Source organism: Prionailurus viverrinus, chromosome E1 (assembly GCF_022837055.1).
Source record: "Prionailurus viverrinus isolate Anna chromosome E1, UM_Priviv_1.0, whole genome shotgun sequence".
In the NCBI taxonomy this organism is placed as follows: domain Eukaryota; kingdom Metazoa; phylum Chordata; class Mammalia; order Carnivora; family Felidae; genus Prionailurus; species Prionailurus viverrinus.
Genome location: NC_062574.1, coordinates 1,563,679 through 1,587,996, shown reverse-complemented (window position 1 = coordinate 1,587,996; position 24,318 = coordinate 1,563,679). Strand labels below are relative to the sequence as shown.

General features: G+C 46.1%; 1 protein-coding gene across 2 annotated transcripts in view; it reads left to right on the top strand.

The window, feature by feature from the left end:
* The first annotated feature begins 9,718 nt into the window (after positions 1–9,718).
* The window catches only part of RABEP1 (rabaptin, RAB GTPase binding effector protein 1), a 102,634-nt gene continuing 88,034 nt past the window's right edge, over positions 9,719–24,318 (top strand). For both annotated transcript variants that reach the window (XM_047832215.1, XM_047832214.1), the window contains exon 1: positions 9,719–9,953. In XM_047832215.1, the coding sequence (XP_047688171.1) occupies positions 9,920–9,953 (34 nt within the window). In that variant the 5' untranslated portion in view covers positions 9,719–9,919. The remainder of the gene's footprint in view (positions 9,954–24,318) is intronic.

Below are 24,318 nucleotides of genomic sequence, written 5' to 3'. Positions count from 1 at the left end.
AGAACTCTTACAACTCAACAATATAAAGCAAAATAACCCAATTTATTATTTAAAAAAAAATTTTTTTTAATGTTTATTTGTTTTTGAGACAGAGAGACACAGAGCATGAAGGGGGGAGGGGCAGAGAGAGAAGGAGACACAGAATCGGAAGCAGGCTCCAGGCTCCGAGCCATCAGCCCAGAGCCTGATGCGGGGCTCGAACTCACGGACCGCAAGATCGTGACCTGAGCTGAAGTCGGACGCTGAACCGACTGCGCCACCCAGGCGCCCCGCAAAATAACCCAATTTAAAAAAACGGGAAAAGGAGCCGAAGAGACGGTTCTCCCAAGAAGATACACAAATGGTTCGTAAACACATGAAAAGATGTTCAGTATCTTTAGCCAGCAGGGAAATGCCATTCCAAGCCTCACTAAGCTTCCACCCCACCCCAATAGGGTGGCTAAAATTAAAAAAGTAAGAGAAAATAAGTAACGAGGGTTGGCAAAGACGCGGGAAATTTGGAACCCTCGTTTCTTGTACAGTTCATTGTAAAACGGTGTCCCTTTTTGGAAGACAGTCTGACCGTTTCTCAAAACGCTAAACACAGAGTTACTGTAGGGCCCAGTGACTTCACTCATCGTTACATGAAATGATATGAAAACATGTGTCTATACAACTTGTACATGAGTATTCACAGCAGCGTTCCATGGAAATACCCCAAATGTTCCTGAATTGATGAATGGATAAACAAAACGTGCCGTACCCACAAGAGAATCCTAGGGAGCCACAGAAGGAGCCAAAACATCGACACAGGCTACAACACGAATGAATCTCGGAAACATTATGCTTAGTGAAGGAAGCCAGACACAAAAGAGCACGTATCTATGAGTCCGCTTATATGAAATGTCCAGAACGGGAAGATCCACATACATGGAAAGCAGGTAAGTGTTTGCCCGGCACCGGAGGGAGAAGAGAATAGGGGGTCACTCTGGTGGGTATGGGACCGCTTCTGGTGCTGACGCTCTAGAATTGACCGTGGTGATGGTTGCATATCCTCGTGAATGTGCTGAATACCACTGACGTGTATACTTTAAGATGATGAGTTTCATGTTCTGTGAATTATATTTCAGTAAGACTGTAGTAAAAATTAGGAAATACAGAATATATAGGCTTCTTTCTCCATTAAAAAAAAAAAAGATTTTATTTTAAAATAATCTCCACCTCCAACCTGGGGCTAGAACTCACGACCCCGAGATCAAGAGTCGCACAGTCCACCGAGGAAGCCATCCAGGCGCCCCTGCCCACTTCTTACACGAAATGTGGCACACGCTATATCCTCTTTGACTTCTGCTTTCTTTCCCACTTAGCGATGTGTCTTGGCATTCATTTCTTTTCCAAAAAAATTTTTTTTTTAACATGTATTCATTTTTGAGAGCAGAGACGGAGCGTGAGCAGGAGAGGGGCAGAGGGAGAGGGAGACACAGAATCCGAAGCAGGCTCCAGGCTCCGAGCCGGACAGAGCCCGACACGGGGCTCGAACCCACGAACCGCGAGATCATGACCTGAGCCGACGTCAGACGCTCAACTGACTGAGCCACCCAGGTGCCCTCAGGATGATCTCTTTAAAAGTGTAAATCAAATCTTATAGTTCTTCTGTTTAAAACTCTCTGATGGCTTCCCACAGCAGGTGGAATCAAAGAGAACATGTAATTCAATTCCTTGCTGTGGCTTCAGCATTTCACAAAAGTTGACGTTTGCTGGACCCCTCCAGTCCTTCCCCTGCCTCAGTCATTGTGGCTTGCTTTTGTCTCCCGAACAGGCCAGCCTTGTTAGACTCTCAGGATTTTTCCACGTTTGTCCTCTCTTTGCGTGAATATTCTTTCCCGCCACGTCTTCCCATAGCTGCCCCCATCTTCCCTCTTGGGTCTCTGCCAAAAATTGCCCTATCCTCTACCGCTCTAGTTAATTTTATTCAGAGCCTTTCCCCAAACCACTTGCTGTTTGGGACCTCTCTCTTATTTGAACAAATTCCTCCTCCCCCCAGTCCCCGCCCCGTCCCATTTTAAAACACTCATTTGAGGTTGTTTGTTTTTTTTTTAATTTCTTGCAACAAAAATAATTCCATTTTTATTTGATTTTATTTTTTTAGCGTTTGTTTATTTTTGAGACAGCATGAACAGGGGAGGGGCAGAAGGGGGGGGGACAGAGGATCTGAAGCAGACTCTGAAGCAGCTGTCAGGGTGGAGTCCTCTTGGGTTTCTCTCTCCCTCTCTCTCTGCCCCTCGGCCCCCCCCAAAATAAATAAATAAACTTAAAAAAATAATATGTTAAGAATTCCTCCAAATCGGGCACCTGGGTGGCTTAGTCGGTGAAGCGTTCAACTTTGGCTCAGGTCATGATCTCACGGTTCATGAGTTCAAGCCCCACATAGGGCTCTGTGATGACAGCTCAAAGCCCTCTTCGGATCCTCTGTCCCCCTCTCTCTGCCCTCTCCCCCCAATAAATAAACATTAAAAAAAAGAAAGAATTGCTTCAAGTCAATAAATAGTAAAAGGCAAACAACCAATGACCAATGGGCAAAAGATATATAGAATTCTATAGTAGACAAATACAAACAGCTAAAAAAATATTAAAAGATCCCTAGCCTCACTGATATTCAGGGAAATGGCTTCTTAAAATGACATTACTGTGCAATCTTTCGTCCACCAGATTGGCAGACAAAAAAAAATGATAAAAGCCAGGGTTGGCAAGGATATGCGGAAATGAACACGTTCGCACACTGTTGGTAGGAATGTATGATAATGTGATGCTTTTTTTTTTTTTTAACATTTGTTTATTTATTTAAGTGATCACCCAACGTAGGGCTCAAACCCGTGACACTGAGATCGAGTCACACACTCCACCGACTGAGCCAGCCAGGCGCCCCAGGCATGATGCTTTTTGAGAGTAATGTGTCAGCCTCTGTTATAACAAAAAGCGTTCATGACTTTTGATCTGGTAATTCCAAGTAGGTAGATAAGACTTCTGGATAACCACTCACATAAATGCCTAAACAGGAATGTGTGTTCCTTGCAGCAATGCTTGTAAGTAAGGAAAAATTGTAATTGACTCCATTTACCAAAATGGAAAATTATGGGGGCGCCTGGGTGGCGCAGTCGGTTAAGCGTCCGACTTCAGCCAGGTCACGATCTCCCGGTCGGTGAGTTCACGATCTCGCGAGATCTCGAGTGATCTCGCGTGAGTTCGAGCCCCCCGTCGGCTCTGGGCTGATGGCTCAGAGCCTGGAGCCTGTTTCCGATTCTGTGTCTCCCTCTCTCTCTGCCCCTCCCCCGTTCATGCTCTGTCTCTCTCTGTCCCAAAAATAAATAAACGTTGAAAAAAAAATTAAAAAAAAAAAAGGAAAATTATGTGAGAGCTAAAAGAAGTAAGGAGAAGGGTAACTTGAGAATCCTGTGTGCAAAGTGCTCTTATCTATGTGAGGAACACGGAACAGGGACACCTGTTTCTGCATGCGGATAAGTGCAGAGAAAACTGTCTGAAAGGATTCATATGAAACTGATCCCAGTAGTTCGCCTTGGGGAGGAGTGTGGAATTTCTTGCGTGTTGCAGGGAGGGGTTGAGGGGGTACTTTTGCTTTGTCTGTATTAACAAAAAAACATTAGAATTTTCCTGGAGTAATTTGAAAAAAGTATACAAGAAGCGAAAAGCAAAATAACTTCTAGAGTTAGTGTTAAAAATTCTACAAATGAATTTAGTTGACAACGGCATAGAAGTGTGGGGTACTTGGTGATACCTGAGACACGGTTAGCCAGCCCCGGCAGCGAAAAGGCATAAGCTTTGGAGTCAGGCCGACTTGGATTGGAGTACTGGTTCTCCCATTTGCTGTGTGACTTGGGCCAATCATTCAACCTCTCTGAGCCCTGGGATAAGAAATGGAATCTACAGGAAAGAGCTGTTAAGAGGATCGTTGACATAATACAGGTAAAAGTCTCTAGTACATACTAGGTGCTCAGTTAAGCGGTGGGAATTATTAGTAATAATTAAAATTATGGTTTGTAACCCAATAAGAATTGAGAAGCAGATGAATTAAATCACACAGATTTAATCTGCAGATTGTAGGTCTCGCCACCAAGGATTCATTATTATTTCCTCCATATATTCCTCGTGTTATTCATTTGCTTATCCATTCATTCGCTCGATAAGTACATGCTGAGCACTTGTTACGTTAGGCTGTAGACATACAACATTAAAAATAACTGCGTGCCTTGGGGCGTCTGGGTGGCTCAGTCGGTTAAGTGTCCAACTTCAGCTCAGGTCACGATCTCGGGGTTTGCGAGTTGGAGCCCCACGTCGGGCTCTCTGTGGTGACAGCTGGAGCCTGGAGGCTGCTTTGTATTCTGTGTCTCCCTCTCTCTCTGCCCCTCCCCCGCTCACGCTCTGTCTCTCAAAAATGAACAAAAAAAAATAGAAAAAAGAAAATAACTGTGTGCCTCTTTTCTGGGACTTGACAATTTCCCCCGATGGGAGAAAGGGACATGTAGCTAGTTGGCAGAGTAACATGGGAGTTACCCGTGTGGACATTGGACCCGAACTCGGGTCTCATTCCCAGCTCTACCACTTACTAGCTCTGTGACCTTGGATCGGTTAACTTCTTTGGTCCCATCATCTATAAAATGAGTTGCCGATATTTCTCACCTCTGCTCTCCTCCTGTCCCCATTGTAAGGTTCTTAAGGAGATTAGATGAGCCGATACAAGGGTAAAGCACTTTGCCCAGTGCCTGGCCCATGGAACGCCTTAGTAGACATCGGCTACTTTTCTTTCCAGGCAGTCATGTCACTGTGGGGTTGATATTATAAACGGGGAATTCTAAGAGTCAGGAGCACCCATCAGATCTAAAGGTGCTTGTCTATCTGGCAAACTATGTATATTAAGTAATAATGGATCCCTCTAGATCATTAATCAACAGCTAATATAAAACTGGAATAAGAGGGGTGCCTGGGTGGCTCGGTGGGTTAGGCGTCCGGCTTTGGCTCAGATCGTGATCTCCTGGCCCACAAGTTTGAGCCCCAAATCGGGCTCTGGGCTGACAGCTCAGAACCTGGAGCCTGCTTCGGCTTCTCTGACTCTCCCCCGCTCACACTGACTCGCTCTCTCAAAAAATAAATATTCAAAAAAAGAAAAACCTAAAAACTGAAATAAGAATGTCTAATCAGCATCAGATAAGCAATGTGGTATAACTTCTGTCCAAAGCAAATAAACTTGATGCTTAATTAATTGAACTTTTAAATGTATTTATTAAAAAAAATTTTTTTAATGTTTATTCATTTTTTGAGAGACGAAGAGAGACAGAGTATGAGTGGGGAAGGGGCAGAGAGAGGGAGACACAGAATCCGAAGCAGGCTCCAGGCTCCCAGCTGTCAGTACTGAGCCCAACGCGGGGCTCAAACTCATGAACTTTGAGATCACGACCTGAGCCGAAGTCGGACGCTCAACCGACTGAGCCACCTGGGCATCCCTGTTTATTTATTTTGAGAGAGAGAGCACAAGCACGAGCTGGGGAGGGGCAGAGAGAGAGGGAGAGAGGACCCCAAGCAGGCCCAGCACAGCCACTGCAGAGCCCGATGTGGGGCTCAAACCCACAAACCGCGAGCTCACGACCTGAGCCAAAACCAAGTCGGATGCTTAACCCACTGAGCCCACCCAGGCGCCCCGAGAAACTTGACATTTTAGCCGTTAGGGCCTTATGTAGAGTGGGATGGTTCCGTTAAGCTTTGAAAACATTGGAAATTTCTGCCCTGGATTTCTAGGAATACCTTCACTGACTGACTACTAGGGTCCAGGGATCCCTCATCACCAGGATGGACACTTCTGACCCAGGGAAAAGGAAGGAGGGGGGCGACAGAGAGGTGGAAGCGGACGTTTGCAGAGAAACTAACGCGTGAGGCGTTGGCTGCTTTCTCTCTTTAGCCATCCTGATGCACCGCGAGGCTGCTCTATTTTCCCCCTTTGAGCTAGGTCAACAGGGGCTCAAAGCGGTCAAAGTAGCGCATTCTGGGTCAGGAGCTAATCTGTGTCTTCTGATTCCGAGCCTGGAGTTCTTCCCTGGACAGCAGCTTGCGTCTCGTGAGAGTGTGAGGAGGGAGGTCGTCCCTCGGAGAGGTTGCGGTGCTCTCCGTGGTAGGTACACTTCTCTCCCCGGAGAGGGATGGGGCGAGGCAGGATTGGAGGGAGGATTACCCATCACCATCTTCCCACTCCAGGTCCCGGGAGGGGAAGGTTGCTGCTCTTGGGCGGGCGGCTGGACCAAGGGGTAATCAGGGAGACCAGGCGGGGGGATCGTGGCTGAGGACATGACGGTGCCTGTGAGCTCTTCCTGGGCGCTCTTAGTGAGGAAGCCAGCACCCAGGTTGGGACTCCCCAAGTCTCCAGGTGTCTGGATACAGACAGCGCCCCTGGGGGAGTCCCCTTGGTTCCTGTCCTTTCCCCATAACGTTCGTCAAAGGCCAGAGAAGTATGGTGCCTTGACCTTACTCCCTGGTTCCTTCCTGCCCTTGAGAATCTGGGTCGCGGAGAGAGAGAACCCCAACACCACTGAGTGCTCTTAGCTGGTCTGATAGCCATGTCTGCACAGGATAGAATTTTGAAACGGACTTTATCTGGGAACATTTGGCTTATCTCCTCTGTGCCTGTTGTCCACCTTGTGGGTTGCTCTGCAGTAAAATGACACAATACATGGGAAAGCACCTAGCAAACTTTAAAATGCAGCAAACTTACTGTTGTCATTGTTATTATAGCATCCCAAGGCTCAAGAGGACTGTAACGATGGCCTCATCTCATCCCCTAACTGGGGCAGGAATCCTTGTTGGGCACCTTGGACCAATTGCCAGCCACCTCCACCTGCATACTTGTTGTGACGGGGAGCTCACTCCTCGAAAGGTAGCCCCTTCTCTCCCTGGTTCGCTCTTGCAGAGAAAAAGTTCCTCTTTGGGTTGAGTTGAAGTCTGCAATCGTTGGACACACATCACACATGTTCCCGCTGTTCTCCGGGATTTAAGGACAGCTTCATGTCCCAGGTCATCTTTGTTCCCACGCTCCCTCCCCCTCTCCCCCCCCCCCCCCCAGAGTACCTGTCTCTGATATCCCTATGAACTTTGCTTAGGATGATTTTTAGATTCTTCGTTCCCTGGAGTTCCACCCACTCCAGCTGGCCAGTGTCCCCCCTGCAAAAAAGCGGTGCCCAGAACAAACACAGCCAACCCCTGCGGATGTGACCCGAGCAGGGCAAAGTGCGGGACAGGTTTCACCTCCTATCATCTACACTCTGTGACTCTATTAGTGCAGCGCAAAAACAGTTGCATCAAATTTGCTCACTTGAAGCTTGTGTTTTAAGCAAATATCCTGCAATCTTTCTCACCTAAACTACATCTGTGTCTCGTGTTTGTAATTAGTTTAAATGGACCCAAGTTAAGAAATATCATGTAGCCGTCACCTTAGAAGGCAAGCTTTCATGGGCTCTTCATTATATGACCCTCCGTCCCTGGTTCAGGGACCATTGTTATGATTTCTCTGATACTTGCTTTCTTCCTGTGCTTAGTTTACTATGTATGCATAATGTTTAGTTTTGCCTGTTTGGGAACTATATATAAATGGGATCATGCTGTATTGTATTGCTTTACAGTTTGCTTTTCCTCAAAACTATTTGAGATCCATCTATGTTGAATATGTAAGGGTAGTTTGTTCGTTATTGTTGCTGTATTCCACTGTATGAATATTTTAAAATTTATTTATCCTACTGTTGGTGAACATTTGGGTTATTTAGTTGTTTATTGTATTATAAACTATGCCACTTTGATGGGCACCTGGGTGCACAGTCAGGTAAACGTCCGATTTCAGCTCAGGCCGTGAACTCAGGGTTTGAGTTCGAGCCCTGAGTTGGGCTCTGTGCTGACAGCTCAGAGCCTGGAGCCTGCTTCGGATTCTGTGTCTCCCTCTCTCTCTGTTCCTCCTCCACTTGCTCTCTCTCTCTCTCTCTCTCAAAAATAAATAAAGATTAAAAAAAATTAAGCTATGCCACCTTGAATATTCTTGTATGTGTCTCTTGGGGCACATGTGCAATGTAATTGATAAGTAATTATTTCATGTGTTTACATCTTGTCTCTTGGCTTCTTTCAGAATAGAGGAATCATGCCTTTTACACTTAATAAAGGCTTTGAGCACACACTAGTTTTCTCTAGAATATATACCTATGGGTGGAATTGCTGAGTCTTGGGATTTACGTAAAAGTACAAAAATGTACACCTGTTCTTATCTGATTGTGTGCTCCCAACTGATTGCAAAATTGCTTTTTTAAACACTTGCTTGGCATGGGGAGCTCTGGGTGTCCAAACCAGCAGCCTGACCATTTCTGAGTGACCTTGATCTTGAGGGCCTGGCTTCAAGCCTCAGATTATCAATAGCAATAAAGATGCCTCTCACTCCCTGGAAAGAGTCCCTTCTAGAGAGGACATCAGCATCTGCTATCTTTATGGCCCCTACCTCGTGTTAGTCATCACAAGATAGAGGATGCACTGGGCTGCCCTATCCTGGACAGAAGACATTTGGGGGGAGTGGGCAGGGGAAATGATCCTGCTTGCTCTCTCCAAGGCACACCAGCCATCTGAGGATATTAACTGCTCAAAAAACTCAAGTCTTATTTAGGTCCTCCCCTAATGCTAGCAGAATTTGGGACAAAAGTACAAACAGATGCTACACGTCCACCTAAAATTATTTAAAATTACACATCATTCCACCTGTTAACCTTAATATATTCTATTCTACCTTGACAAATGCGCATCTTCGGTGATGGGGAAGACCAGGGATTCAGAATTCCAGAACTCCTGAGATCCATGCACTTAACTGAGGTGGTAAGGGGAGCCCTGGCGGGGCTGGACTGTTGGCCCTTGGCCCCCTTTGTCTACACTGCACCTCAAATGTCCAGTTGGTGTGCGACCTCCTACAAATACAGCTGCTTCTTAGCTACTTGGACACACGCCGTCTCTGCCCTGGAGAGGACGGACCCGGGAAGAGGCCACAGCCTCCAGCCATTTGGGGGGGGGGGATTCTGAGGTCACAGGCTCCCAGAACTTGGTCCTGAAGGGGGGGGGGGCACATGTGGAAGGTGGGCATGTTCCCCTGCACCCTGTGGGAGGACTGTGTCCAGACAGGGCCTCGGGCAGGCTCTCCAGTCGCGTGTAAGGGCGGTACTGTCTGCACATCACCTCTCCTCTCCCGTCCCGATGAGCACGGGGACTGAGTTTGGCTGTGTCCCCATCATCTATCACAGTACCTGGTCCCTGTAAGTCACCTGGCACACAGGTGCTCAATGCCAAGTACGCCAGAAACAGTTCCTCACACTTTCCTTCATTGAAGCCTTCACCCAGATGAGCCCTTGTGAGGTTCAGGGAGGTGAAGTGACTCGCCCAAGGTCACACAGCTACAAGGGGTAGAGGCTGGATTTGCACTCACTTGGCCACCCGGCCTCCTCGCTCGGCCTTTCCTCTGTGCTGGGGCGGCGGACTGCGAGCACCCCCCCTCCCCTCCACAGCCCCACGGCCCCTCGGTCCCTCCATCCTTTCTGCGCCCCTCTAGCCCTCCTCCCTCCTCCCGCCCGCTCCTCCGCGCGAGGCCCCGCCCCTCCCCTCGGGCGACGTCACGTGCCGCCCGTCCCTCCCGCGCCTGCGCACTGCTTATTTCCCGCTGTCAGGATGAGGAGGCGGAGGTCGGCGCTCGGGTCCGTCTCTGCCCGCGGCTGTGGCGGCGCCGGCGGCTCCAGCCTTAGCGGTTCCTCCCTGGGCGGCGGCGGCGGCGGCTCGGTCGACGCCTCCTCCGCCAGCTGAGCCCCGCGGGAGCCCGGGACGCCGGCCGCCCGCCCGCCCCGCTCCCCGAGGCCGCCGCCCGGCCATGGCGCAGCCGGGCCCGGCTCCTCAGCCCGACGGTGAGGCGCCCACCATGGCCGGCGCGGCGGGCGCGGCCTGCCCCGCGGCGCGGGGGGACTCGGGCGGCGGGGGGCGCGCGCGGGCCCGGGGCCCCGCGGGGCGAGGCGGGCGCGCGCGCGGGGGCGGCGGGGGCGCGCGCGCGGGGGCGACGGGCGCGGGGAGGGCCCGGCACGTGGGCCGCGCGGCGGGGAGGCTGCGGCCGGCGGGGCCTGGGCTGCGGGAGCCGACGGGACGCCCCGCTCAGGGCCCTCCCCGCGCGCGCCCTCGCCGCGGGCCGGGTGGCGTTCCCGGAGGGGCGGTGCGGCCTGATGGTAAGTGCCGGGGACCTGGGGGTCTGCAGGATCCGGACCCTCCTCTTCCCTCCCCTCCCCGTCGGGTCTGGGCACATTTAGCCTCTTTGACCTTCGGCTTGCTCATCAAGAGAGGCTAACGCGTGCCTTTGCACTTTCTCCGCGAAGACGGCCACCTGCGTGTGCGCCAGGCCAGCTGCATCCTTGCGGGGGCATTCGGGAATAATGAGGACGATGGTGTTGGAATGTGCGAGTCGGGGAAACGGGTCTTTATAGCCCTTGCCCTCTTGGAAGGAGAGAGATCCCCCCCCCCCCCCACAAAAAAAAAAATCCTAGGTCATCCAAGCTGGGTTGTCAGAGCCCTTACTGATCTTCTGGGACGTGGGCTGAGCTCAAGACTTTAGAGCTCGACCACCTCGTCCCGGGTTTTATAGCCTGGAGTTGTGTTTGGAGACCGTGTGCTGGGCCCTTGGCCAAGTGTCTAGGTGAGGAAGTTCTTTCATGTGTGTTCCTGCAGTGGGCGTGTGTGCCTAGCAGTTTCCGTGTCAGCAGTGATGCTGGCGTGTGGCGCTGGGCGCACAGTAGGTGCTTAATAAACTTTGCCTTTGCTTGGGGTTGTCTCTGTAAAAAGCCGGTTCGTTAGTGGAAAACGGAGTCTTTGTTCTTGCCTTCGGGGAGCCCGAAACAATGTTATCAGATTTTAAGGCTAGCTGCTCTCTTGGAAGTGTGCTCTGGAGCCTGTTGGCCTTTGGTGTTAGGTTTTGTTAGTTGCCTATGGAGTTGATGTGCATTCCGTTTCCGTGGGAGAGACAGGAGGGATCTCTGGTGGGCACTCGCACCCGGGAGGCAAGCTGCCATGTGGTCAGGCCGCACTTCTCACCTTTTGCATTTGGTGTCAGGGAGGAAAACTGCTTTTCCACAAACCCCTCTTTGTTACTGCTGACGGAGGCGGAATACCGAGAGCTCCAGTCGCTTCTGGTTCTGATCTGGAGGGGTAGGTATGCTTAGCTGGCCGCAACCTTCCCCGGAGTTGCATGGAAATAAATGTCTGGGGCAGCTCAGGTGACACCACTGCCTGGAATAAAAATTCTCTCCTCTTTTAAAGATGGGAAACGGTCTTCCTTGTAAATAGGCAGAAATGACTAAGCACTTGAAGGAGGGTAGGAAAAATTAGCTCTAGGAAGTCTTGTATCCTTGCTATTCTTAGTACAGGTTTATTCCCTGTTTTTCAAATCCTGTGACTCTGGGATGGGATTTAGTCTGTGTAGATTGCCATATTTATTTTCAATTAGTGTGGTAAGTGAGCAGCCACAGCCACTGTGTGCAGAAGGAGAGACAATTCAGTATTTTCGAGTGCTTTGTGTCAACGTCTTCTTAGAAGTTCATCTTGGGGATTTAATTTTTCTCTTTGGCCGAACTTAACATAGGTCACTTCTTAACACGTTAGCTTTCGGCACACTCGAATGTCTTAGCCCTGCTGAGTTTTAAAAATACACGCAGAATTCTTCTGTGTTGAATTGCCAGTAAAAGATCACTGTTTAGTTTTTTACTTTAATCTTGCCTGTCTCATTTTAGAAACAGCTGTCTTTTGGTTGATACTGTTTGTTTTCATTTGTTGACAGATCTTTGGTTTCCATGAGAATACAGTAGATGAAGAAAATAACTGATTTATGCGTAAATTCATAGGATGAAATGTAACTTTTTAAAAGCATTTTAATTCCTTGTAAATTTATTGAAACGGTATTTTGGGTTTTTTTGCTGGTGCATCTTAGTTTATTCACTTAGAATCAAGGTGATTTTAGTAGCCAAAGAAATTTCATGTACATTTAATTATCCCATTCTATCTCGAGAATTCAAAGACTATATACAATGTACACATTTTCAAATTTTAGTATTTTAAAATCAAAGTTAAACTACATCGTAGATGCATTTGCTCTGATTTTCCATTTAAAAACACTGCCTTGTAAAATTCCTCCATTAAAAAAGTATGCGTATTAAGAAAAACTAGGTCTCCTCCCATCTCCCAGAAGTCACCACTATTGTTTTTCCTTCTTGACTTTTTTCCTGTGGTTACACAGACATGCTAAATTTGCCACTGAGGTGGACAGGCTGTCCATATATAGGTCTGCAACTTGTCTGTCTCACTTAATAAATGTTAGCTGTATTTAAAATGTATTTGTAGATGGTTCTGTGGCTGTGTCCTGTGCTGTAAGTACTGAGTGCTTTATCTCAGGAGATCTTCCTACCAGGGAGATGGCTACTGCTGCTATAATGTTACTGTTTTTCCTATTTTATTGGTGAGGAAACTGAAGCACAAAGAAGTTAAAAGTGCCTAGAGTTACCTATAGCTAGGTTGTGGCGGGGAGAGGGGTGGGGGTGGATTCAAATCCAGCCCATCTGATGCCTGGGCCCTTTGGTCAGTTCACTGGATCACAGACTACTTTCTGGGGTCAGTGTTCTGGATCTGCTTCACTCTTGTTCAGGAGTGTTTCATCCCATGCGTGCACCGTGCATGAGTTATTTGCCGGTTTTTCTACTGATGGGCAAGTAGATAGCTTTCAAGTTTTTCATTATTTTATAAACGGTGCTGCAGTAGATAATCTTGTACCTGTTTTTCAGGTGCTCTTTTACTTCTGTAAGATTACTGAATTCAAGGATAAGAGCTCTGAGTGGTTTAAATTTTAATAGCTATTGCTAGCTTGCTCTCAAAAAAGGCATCATTTACATGCCTGCCAGCAATATGAGAGATTGGATTTCCTTTACACTCTTACCAGCCCTGGGTAATGCCGCCGTCATTTTAAATGTGTATCTTCTGATCGATTAAAAAAAAGATGATATTCTTCAATTAACAAATGTTTGCGTACCTAGTTTTTGCTGAGCTCTGTATTAGGTTCTAGGAAATTCAGTGGTGAACAAAACCAAACCAGTCCCTGCTCCTTGGCAGTGAATCAGAGGCCCCTTGACTAGATAATCCCACAGACCAGTATAAAACTATATATTCCACAAATACGAGTGTGTGGTACTTGCCAGGCACAGTTCTGGGTATTTGGAATGCATTAGTGGGCAACACAGATCATAACTGACCCTCTCTTAGTGTGGGGAGACAGATACTAACTAAACAAATGTAAGCAAATAGTATGGATGGTCAGGTGGTAAATGCTGTGGAAGAAAAAAAATAGTGTTTACACTATTACACTAAGGGGGATGAGTGGGTTTTAAATAGGGGGGTCAGAGCCTTATTGAGAAGATGATGTTGGGGCAGAGACTTGAAGGAGGTAGAGGTGTCAGCTGTGAGGCTGTCTGGAGGAAGAGGGTTCCAGACAGAGGGATCAGTTTTTGCCAATGCCTTGAGGAAGGGTGTGTCTGGCATGTCTGGGGAAGGGCCTGGAGGTCGGTGTGGCCAGAATGAAGTTATGGGGGGACGTGGGGGTGGGGGAGGAGGGGAGAGGAGAGCCCAGGACATGAGGTCATGGGGTGGAGGCACATCTTGTAGGCCCTAGAAGCATTGATTGATTGGTTTTCACGATGGGGACCATTGAAAGTTTGGAGCAGACGAGTGATGTGATACGACTTAGGTTTTAAAGAACCTCTTAGGCTGCTAGATGGGCAGTAAAGGGAGGCATTCATCTAGGAAGAAGGTGATGAGGCTTAGTATAAAGAATTAAGTAATAGGAGATTACCTGAGAGAAAAAGAAAATTGTAAAGAATATAGGAATAGCAGGTGTATGGAGCAGTCAGTGCCTCTAGGCTGAGGCAGAGCACCCAGAGAAGGAATAAATCTTCAAGAGGCCACTCCCAGAACTCAGATCCAGACTCTGTTGGCCCTCTGGGAGGCCACGTCTGCAGGACTTACTGGAAATCCACTTCTGGCTTGCCGGGAGAAGCCACCTGCATTTGGAATTTATTTTTGATGTGACATAGGGATCTAATTTTATTTTTCTTCCAATTTTTTTAACATCCATTATTCACTAATTCATAAATTTGTTTGTTTGTTTTTTCAACGTTTATTTATTTTTGGGACAGAGAGAGACAGAGCATGAACGGGGAGGGGCAGAGAGAGAGGGAGACACAGAATCGGAAACAGGCTCCAGGCTCTGAGCCATCAGCCCAGAGCCCGACGCGGGGCTCAAACTCACGGACCGCGAGATCGTGACCTGGCTGAAGTCGGACGCTTAACCAACTGCGCCACCCAGGCGCCCCTTGTTTGTTTGTTATAACTTCATGAGTCTCCCAACTACTAAACTTGCAGGTACTTGATCCACCAAAACACAGAAGCTCTGAGTTAGCCCCACTGTCTTAATACTCCAACATCCCAACACACACACGTCCAGAATTGTGTGATATTCTTTAATTGGTGTGTCTTACCTGGCTCCCTGTGGACAGAACTGCCTTTGAATCTTAAGGGTTCTGCTTTCTAAAATCTTGTGACTACATCTTACACTAGGTCTTTATGCAGTGAAATTTGATGTGCTTTTTTGGTATAATCATTAAATTGAGTTTCGTCTTCAGAGGAGTATTTAGTAAACATATTTGTGTGATACAGCTGTGGCAGGTAATGTGCGGGGGTGGTTACAGAAATGAATTCAAGAGCCACAGTTCTCCTCTCAAGGATTCTGATCTCCTGAGGGAGTGGGCGGGGGTGGGGGCCGCTAATGTGAACTGAGGAGGGGCCTAGCGGTAGAAGGTCCTTCTCTGTTGGATCAGAGACGAAGCTGCTACCGCCAACAAGAAGAGGTCTGCAGGGAGGTATCTTTGTTCTTTTTCCTCATTAGATAACCTGAGCCCCCCCCCCCTCCCCCCCCCCCATTGTATCAGCCTAAACTTGTGTTGCCTTTCAGGCACTCGAAGGTGTCTTTACAGAATTTTTTTGTAAAAAAAAAAAAATGGAAGTGTGGTTAGTACACAGTGTTACATTAGATCAGGTGTCCAGCACGGGGATCTGGTAAGTCTGTACATGATGCTATGATCACAAGTGATCCCGTCGGTCACCACATGACACTTTTGCAGCACCATGGACTGTTCCCATGCTGAAACTCTTGTCCCCATGGCTTATTCATTCCACACCTGGAAGCCTGGACCTCCCTCTGCCCTCCACCCACTTTGCCCCCAGCCCATCTGGCAGCCATTAGTTCTCATTCATGGGTTGGTCTCTGCTTTTTGTTACTTTAGTCATTTGTTTTTTAGGATTTTACATATAAGTGAAATCATACCGTATTTGTTTTTCTCTGACTTATTTCACTTAGCATAATACTTTCTGGGTCCATCCATATTGTCACAAATGGCAAGAGCCCGTTCTTTTTTATGGCTCCATAAAATTCCATTTTGTGTGTGTGTGTGTGTGTGTGTGTGTGTGTGTGTGTGTGTATACACACGCATATGTGCTACATCTTTATCTGTCCATCTGTCAGTGAACACACTTGGGCTGCTTCCATATTTTAGGTATTGTAAATAATGCTGCAGGAAGCATAGGGGTACACATATGCTTTTTGAATTAGTGTTTTTGTTCTCTTAGGGTGGATAGCCAGTACAGGGATTACTGGATGATACGGTATTTCTATTTTTAATTATTTGAGGATCCTCCATACTGTTTTCCAGAGCGGCTGCACTAGTTTGCATTCCCACCGACAGTGCATAAGGTTCTTTTTTCTCTACATTGTTGGCAACACTTGTTATTTCTTGTCTTTTTGATTCCAGCCATTCTGGTAGGTGTAAGGTGAGAGCTCATTTGGTTTTGATTTGCATTCCCTAATATTAGTGGTATTGAACATCTTTTCATGTGTCTGTTGGCCATCTGGATGTCTTCTTTGGAGAAATGTCTATTCAGGTCTTCTGCCCCCCCTCCCTTTTTTTCCCCTTTTTGTAAGTGTATTTCGAGGGGGAGAGAGTGGACGAGGAGCAGGGAGAGGGGGAGAGAGAGAATCCAAAGCAGGCTCCACACTGACAGCGTGGAGCCTGACATGAGGCCCTGTGTCACGAACCGTGAGTGAGATCATGACCTGAGCCAAAATCAAGAGTTGGATGCTTAACCAACAGAGCCATCCAGGTGCCCCTCCGCCCATTTTTTAATTGAACTGTTTGTTCTTTTGGTGGTAAGTTGTAGAAGTTCTTTATGTATTTTAGATAGTAACCCTTATTGGATATATCATTTGCAAGTATCTCCTCCCGTTCACTAGGTTGCCTTTTTGTTTTGTTGGTTTCCTTTGCTGTGCAAAAGCTTCTTATTTTGATGTACTCCTAATGGTTTTTGCTTTTGTTTCCCTTGGTTCCGGAGACACATCTAGAAAAATGTTGCTGTGTCTGATGTCAGGGAAATTACTGCTTGTAGTCTCTTCCAGGATTTTTATGACTTCAGGTCTCACATTTAAGTCTTTAATCCGTTTTGAGTTTATTTTTGTGTATGGTGTGAGAAAATGGTCCAGTTTCTTTCTTTCGTGTGTAGGTGTCCAGTTTTCCCAGCACCACTTGCTGAAGAGACTGCCTTTTCCCCATTGTATATTCTTGCCTCTTCTTTCATAGATTAATTGACCATACAAGCATGGGTTTATTTCTGGGCTCTCTATTCCCTTGACCTGTGTGTCTGTTTCTGTGTCAGGACCATACCGTTTTGATGCTAGAGCTTTGTCGTATAGCTTGAAGTAGGGATTGTGATGCCTCTAGCTTTGCTTTTCTTTCTCAAGATTGCTTGGGCTGTTTGGGGTCTTTTGTGATTCCATACAAATTTCAGCATTATTCTAGTTCTGTGAAAAATGCTGTTGGTATTTTGATAGGCATTGCATTGAATCTGTAGATTGCTTTAGGAAGTATGGACGTTTTAAGGGTATTCATCCAGTCTATGAGCATGAATGTCTTTCCATTTGTTTACGCCATCCTCAATTTCTTTCATCGGTGTTTTATAGTTTATAGGGGTCTTTCACCTCTTTCATTAAGTTTATTCCCAGGTATCTTATTTAAAAATTTTTTAAAGTATTTATTTACTTATTAAACATTTTTTTAATGTTTATTTCTGAGACACAGAGAGACAGAGCATGAGTGGGGGAGGGGGAGAGAGAGAGGGAGACACAGAATCAGAGGCTCTGAGCTGTCAGCACAGAGCCTGACGCAGGGCTCGAACCCATGAACCGTGAGATCATGACCTGAGCCGAACTGACTGAGCTACCTGGGTGCCCTTAGGTATTTTATTCTTTTTGGTGCATTTGTAATGCCTGACATGCTTTTGTTGATCTTTGTGACAGATGTCCGTTGGTAATGACTTGTGGTGGCGCCTGATGTTCTCTGGATGTGTTTTGCCTGTAGGGAGTAGTAGATACAGAGCCGTCTTCCTGAGAGGAGTCCTAACGGCTAGTTGTCTTCCCTAATGTTACAGACCAGGAAGTGAGGACTAAAGAGAGGGACGTGACCTGCCTCGTAGCAGAGGCGGCACTGGAATTTAGGGGGCAAGTGGGGCTGTCTTCTGGTTACTGCTTCTGTTTACGCAGAATGAATTCTGTTTATATGCCTCATGATGTTGCCTGAGCAGAATCCTATAATTGATGTAACTTGATTATAGGTAAAAGGCATGAGACTTTCCCAGTATCATTCCATTTTCCTTAATACTTTCATTCTTTAAATAAATAGTTTACTGTTTCTGCTTAATGCATGGCGGGCATGGTGTTGCGAATATTACAACAAAATAGAAATGCTCCTTTCATTATGGACTGGAAGTCTGGTGGTGAATACAGACTCCATGTGGAAAGGGCATTTTGTCTGGCTGATGGTGCTGTCCCCAGCGCACTGTTTGCCATAGAATACACATGAGCTATAGGTTTTCGTTGCAAGAAAGTCAAAGGACAATGTGCTATTACAATAATGGAGCTTTTATTCATTTACAACATTTTGACAACACATAGTGGAGCTTCTTGTTTATTTTTAAATTTAGAGAGAATGAGCTGGGGAGGGGGGGGAGGGAGAGAGAGAGAGAGAGAGAGAGAGAGAGAGAGAGAGAGAGAATGAGAATCTGAAGCAGACTCCACGCTCAGGGCAGAGCCTGATGCGGGACTCAATCCTACCACCCTGGTCATGACCTGAGCTGCAATCAAGAGTCAGATGCTCAGCCAACTGAGCCACCCAGGTGCCCCTAAGATTTTATTTTTAAGTAATCGCTACACCCAACATGGGGCTGGATTGTGTAACCCCGAGATCGAGAGTCACATGCTCTACCGACTGAGCCATCCAGGTGCCCCTTTGGAGAAGTGTCAGGTTTGCAGCAAGGTTGAGCAGAAAGAACCGTTCCTTATACCCTGTACCCCGCCAGACGCCCCACCACCAACATTCCACCTCCGTGTGGTACGTTTGTTGCAGTCGGTGAACCTGCACATGGTTCTCACCCAGAGTCTGTCATTTATATCAGGGGTCGCTCTTGGTGTTGTACATCCTGTGCGTTTGGACACATGTACGATGAACTGTATCCATTGGCTGTTGTATACAGTACGCATTTTTGCTGCCCTAAGAATCCCGTGTCCCACCTGTTCGTGCCTCTTTCCCCCTAAATCCTTGGCAACCACTGATCTTTTTTTTCACTGTTTCCATACTTTTGCCTTTGCAAGAATGTCATATAATTGGAATCCTCCACATTGGCTCTTTTCACATAGCAGTATGCATTTAAGGTGCCTCCATGTCTTTTTGTGGCTTTTCAGCACCGATTACTGTTGCGCCGTGTGGATGTTCCAGTTTATCCCTTCACTGTGGAAGGACGTCGTGGTTGCTTCCAAATCTGGGCGATCATGAGTAAAGCCGCGTAATGCAGATTTCTGTGTGGATGTAGTTTTCAGCTCATTTGGGTGAAACCAAGGAGTGCAATTGCTGGGCCGTATGGGAAGAGTAGGAATGCGTGAGAGTTCCTATGCTTTACACTCTCAGCAGCGTTTGGTGTTGTCTGCGCTTGGGGTTTTGTCCATTCTAGTAGGTGTGCAGTGGTGTCTCGTGTTAATTTGCAGTTTTCTAATGACAGGTGATGTGATGTTGAGCGGCTTTTCATATGCTTATTTGCCATCGCTCTATCGTTTGTGAGGTGTCTGTTCAGAATTTTACTTATTTTTAATTTTTATTTTTTTTAACATTTATTCACCTTTGAGAGAGAGACAGCATGAGTGGGGGGAGGGGCAGAGAGAGAGGGAGACACAGAATCCGAAGCAGGCTCCAGGCTCTGAGCTGTCAGCACAGAGCTCGACGCAGGGCTTGAACCCATAACCGTGAGATCACGACCTGAGCCGAAGTCGGACGCCCAACTGACCGAGCCGCCCAGGCGAATTTTGGCCCATCTTTTAATCAGGTGGTTCATTTTCTTAACTGTGGAGTTTCAAGGTTTTCTTTTTATATTTTGGATAACAGTCCTTTATCGGATGTGTCTCTTACAAGTATTTTGTCTGAGTCTGTGGCTTGTTCTCACTTCCTTGACAGTGTCTCTTGCAGAGCAGAAGTTTTTAATATTAACGAAGTCCAGCTTATCAATTATTTCTTTCATGGATTCTACCTTTGGTGTTGAATCTGAAAAGTCATTGCTGTACCCAAGGTCATCTAGGTTTTCTCCTGTGGTTTTGCTCTAGGAGTTTTATAGTTGTGCATTTTACATTTAGGTCTGTGACTCATTTTGAGTTAATTTTTGTGAAGGTTGTAAGGTCTCTATCTAGATGATTCTTTTTTTTTCGATGTGGCTATCCAGCTGTTCCGGTGCTATCTGTTGAAAAGACTGTCCTCTCTGTTGAACTGTCTTTCCTTCTTTGTCACAGATCAGTTGACGGTATTTGTGTGGCTCTGTTTCTTGTGCTGTTTGTTCCATTGCTACATTTGTCTATTCTTTCATGCTATGTGTTCTTAAATTTCTTTTTTCTTTTTTTCAAAGAGAGAGTCCCCTTTTTTTAAAATTTTTATCTTTTTGAAGGTGGGAGAGGCAGAAGGAGAGAGAGAGAGGGGGAGAGAGAATCTTAAACAGGTTCCCCCAATGGGGAGCCCCACAGGGGCCTGATCTCATGACTGTGAGCTCATGACCCGAGCCAAAAATCAACGGTCGGGTGCTCAATCGCCTGAACCACCCAGGCGCCCTAAATTTCTTAATTAAAAACTTGGCGGTGGCACCTGGGTGGCTCAGTCGGTTGAGCACCTGACTCTTGATTTTGGCTCAGGTCATGATCCCCAGGGTCCTGGGATCAAGCCCTGCATTGGGCTCTGCACTGAGCGTGGAGCCTGCTTGAGATTCTCTTTCTCCTCCTCTGCCCCTCCCCTGCTTGCATGCTCTCTCTAAAATAAAAATAAGAAGAAGAAATTTTTGCATTGGAAATAATAAATGTTCGTGGTAAAATAATTCGTAATATCTAACATGAGAGGAAAAGTCCATATAAGCTCATCCCTCAGATAAGCACTGTTAAAGGCCTAGTATATGTCTTTCCCAGTTTTTAAAAATTGTACTCATTCTGATGATTTAAAAGTGGAATCGTGCTGCCTATGCCATTCTCAAGCTTCACTTTGTTTTTGATATAGATTATGTCATCGATTTTGAAATAGGTATTAATTTTTGTGGTTACACAGTATAGATGCATTATGATTTTTTAAATTAAGTTCCCATTGAGAAATACTTGTGCCATTACAGTAATGCTGCAGTGAATATCCTTGTACCTGTTTTTGCACACTCATGTGAGTGGTTTTTTTTTTTTAATTAAAAAAAAATTTTTTTTTCAACGTTTATTTATTTTTGGGACAGAGAGAGACAGAGCATGAACAGGGGAGGGGCAGAGAGAGAGGGAGACACAGAATCGGAAACAGGCTCCAGGCTCTGAGCCATCAGCCCAGACAGAGCCCGACACGGGGCTCGAACTCACGGACCGCGAGATCGTGACCTGGCTGAAGTCGGACGCTCAACCGACTGCGCCACCCAGACACCCCTCATGTGAGTGTTTTTTGTGGTATAAATTCCTCGAACTGGAATTACTGAGTCCCAGAGAATGTGCACATTTAAAAATGTAATGACAAATCCAAATTCTCTTTCAGAAAGTTTCGACAGTTTACACGCTCCCCGTCAGGGCATGAGAGAGAATGTCTAGCTCCTTAATTTAACAAATTAAGTTCTTTGCATAGGGGGGAGTTGACTTCTTTGTCCCGTGTGTAGCAGGTGCAGCAGAAATTTCCCCCAGTTTTTTTAAATTCAAAAAAAATTAAAAAAAAAAATTTTTTTTTTTTTAACGTTTATTTATTTTTGAGACAGAGAAAGATAGAGCATGAACGGGGGAGGGTCAGAGAGAGAGGGAGACACAGAATCTGAAGTAGGCTCCAGGCTCTGAGCTGTCAGCACAGAGCCCGATGCGGGGCTTGAACTCACGGACCGCGAGATCATGACCTGAGCCGAAGTCGGCCGCTTAACCGACTGAGCCACCCAGGCGCCCCACAAAAAATTTTTAAAATGTTTATTCTTGAGAGAGAGAGAGAGAGAGAGACGGAGCACAAGTGGGGGAGGGGCAGAGAGAGGGGGAGACACAGAATCCGAAGCAGGCCCCAGGCTCCGAGCTGTCAGCACAGAGCCTGACACAGGGCTCGAACTCACAAGCTGGGAGATCATGACCTGAGCTGAAGTCGGACGCTCAACTGACTGAGCCACCCAGACGCCCCTCCCCCAGTTTGTTTTTTAATTTTGAGATGTTTTGGCAAATGGAAGTATTTTAATTTTTATGTGAATTAAAAGTTTTTTCCTTTATAGCTTCTGGATTTACTTCTACCTCTTTGTGGTCTAGTATTTGCTTTTAAGTATTTGATCACCCTGGGATTTATTTTGATGTGAGGACTGAGATAGGAATCCAGCTCCTACAATTTATTTTCAAATGGCTAACCAGAACTTCTTGTACCATGTGGTGATTAATCCATTTCTCTCCATTGATTTTGAAATGCCACTGTTTATGATGTGCTAACTATCCAGGAATACTTGAGTCCATTTCTGGGTTGTATTTTGTTCTACTAATTTATCTATTCCGGTGTAATACCATATAGTAACAATTGCTGTACCTATACTTTTCTAACGTTTTAGTATTTTAAGAGCCAGGAACCCCTCATTGTTCATCTTCTCAAGTTTTCCCCCGCTACTCTTTGGTATTTATTAATTCAGATAAAATTTGGAATGATCACATTAAGTCTGCCCATCATGCTCCCCTTTCCTGCCCCCCCCCCATAAAAGGCCTGTAGAGAAAAGCTCATTGATTGAGTTTAAAAAGTAAAGATATCTCCAACAAAAATCCTTACAATTAAAGTGCCTTATGAGACTTTAAATGAATTAAGTATATTATTACTCCTTCAGATTCTTAAAATTTTTTTTAATGTTTATTTATTTATTTTTGAAACAGAGAGACAGAGTGTGAGCTGGCAAGGGGCAGAGAGGGAGGGAGACACAGAATCCGAAGCAAGCTCCAGGCTCTGAGCTGTCAGCAGAGCTCGATGCAGGGCGCGAACTCACGAAGTGTGAGATCATGACCTGAGCCAAAGTGATGCTCAACTGACTGAGCCACCCAGGCGTCTCGATATAATAGTATTTTTATAGGATGCTCTTCCCACTTACTGGAAGAGATGTTCATGATCTATTCAATAATCTTTTTTTTTTTTTTTTAATGTTTGTTTATTTTTTTTTGAGAGGGAAAGAGAGAGCGTGAGTGGGAAGTGCAGAGACAGAGGGAGACACAGAATCTGAAGCAGGCTCCAGGCTCTGAGCTGTCAGCACAGAGCCGGACAGGAGGCTGAAACTCATGAACCACGAGATCATGACCTGAGCTGAAGTCGGATGCTTAACTGGCTGAGCTCCCCAGGTGCTCCTTAAATAGTGTTATTTTTAATGACTGTGTAGTAGTACATTGTATGGATTCCCTAATATGTGTAATATTCTCCATGAATATTTAAGTTTTCGATTTTTTTCTATTACAGATAGCACTGTAGTAAACTTCCTGACACATACGTTTCTAAACATTTGTGCAGATATTTCCCTCAGTAAATCTGTAGGTGTTTCAAAGGTTGTGTACATTTAAAATTTGTACTTTTAAAATATGTACTTTTGATACATATACACTTTGATGTATTCTTTTTTTTTTTAACGTTTATTTATTTTTGAGACAGAGAGACAGAGCATGACCAGGGGAGGGTCAGAGAGAGAGGGAGACACAGAATCTGAAACAGGCTCCAGGCTCCGAGCTGTCAGCACAGAGCTTGATGCGGGGCTCGAACTCATGGACCATGAGATCATGACCTGAGCCGAAGTCGGCCGCTTAACCGACTGAGCCACCCAGGTGCCCCCATTTTGATGTATTCTTATGTGTTAGGAATACTTCTCTCAGAGCAATTGGAAATCCAATCTCTAGTGGCTTACACAAGTAAAGGATTCAGTTTGTGTTTGTGTGTTTGTGTGCGTGTGTAGCAGGTTCAGAAGTAAAGAAAGCAGTCCAGGGGAGGTTCACCTGCTCGAGGATGGCGATGGTCCAGGTTTCTTCTTTTCCTTTCCTCCCATGTGAACCTGCTTGTTTATTTTGAGAGGGAGAGAGAGAGCATGCAAGCAAGCAGGGGAGGGGCAGAGAGGAAGAGAGAATCCCAAGCAGACTCTGTGCTGATAGTGCAGAGCTCGCTGTGAGGCTGGATCCTGCCAACTGGGAGATCATGACCTGAGCCGAAATCAAGAGTCAGATGCTCAATTGTCTGAGCCACCCAGGTGCCCCTGCAGGTTCAGTTCTGATTACCCCTTGGGAGTATTTATTCCTTTAGGTCTTTTAGTATTTCCTTTATTATGTTGGTTGGATCCTCTCCTTAAGGCACATGGATCATCCTTACATCGGACGTTTTTGTTTCAGGCCTTTTTGATCTGTTTCATAATATTAAAGTATTTCTTAATGTTTGACAAATTTTTGTATACTTGGGATAAACTCAAGTTGGTTGTTCTAACTAGTATGCATCTAGATTCGATTTGCTGATGTTTTAATTGTTTTGCAATTATATTCGTAAGTGCAGTTGGCCTGTGTTTCCATTTTGGAACTACCTTAGGTTTTGGTGTCTTGATTATCCAAGCCTGGTAAAATAAGCT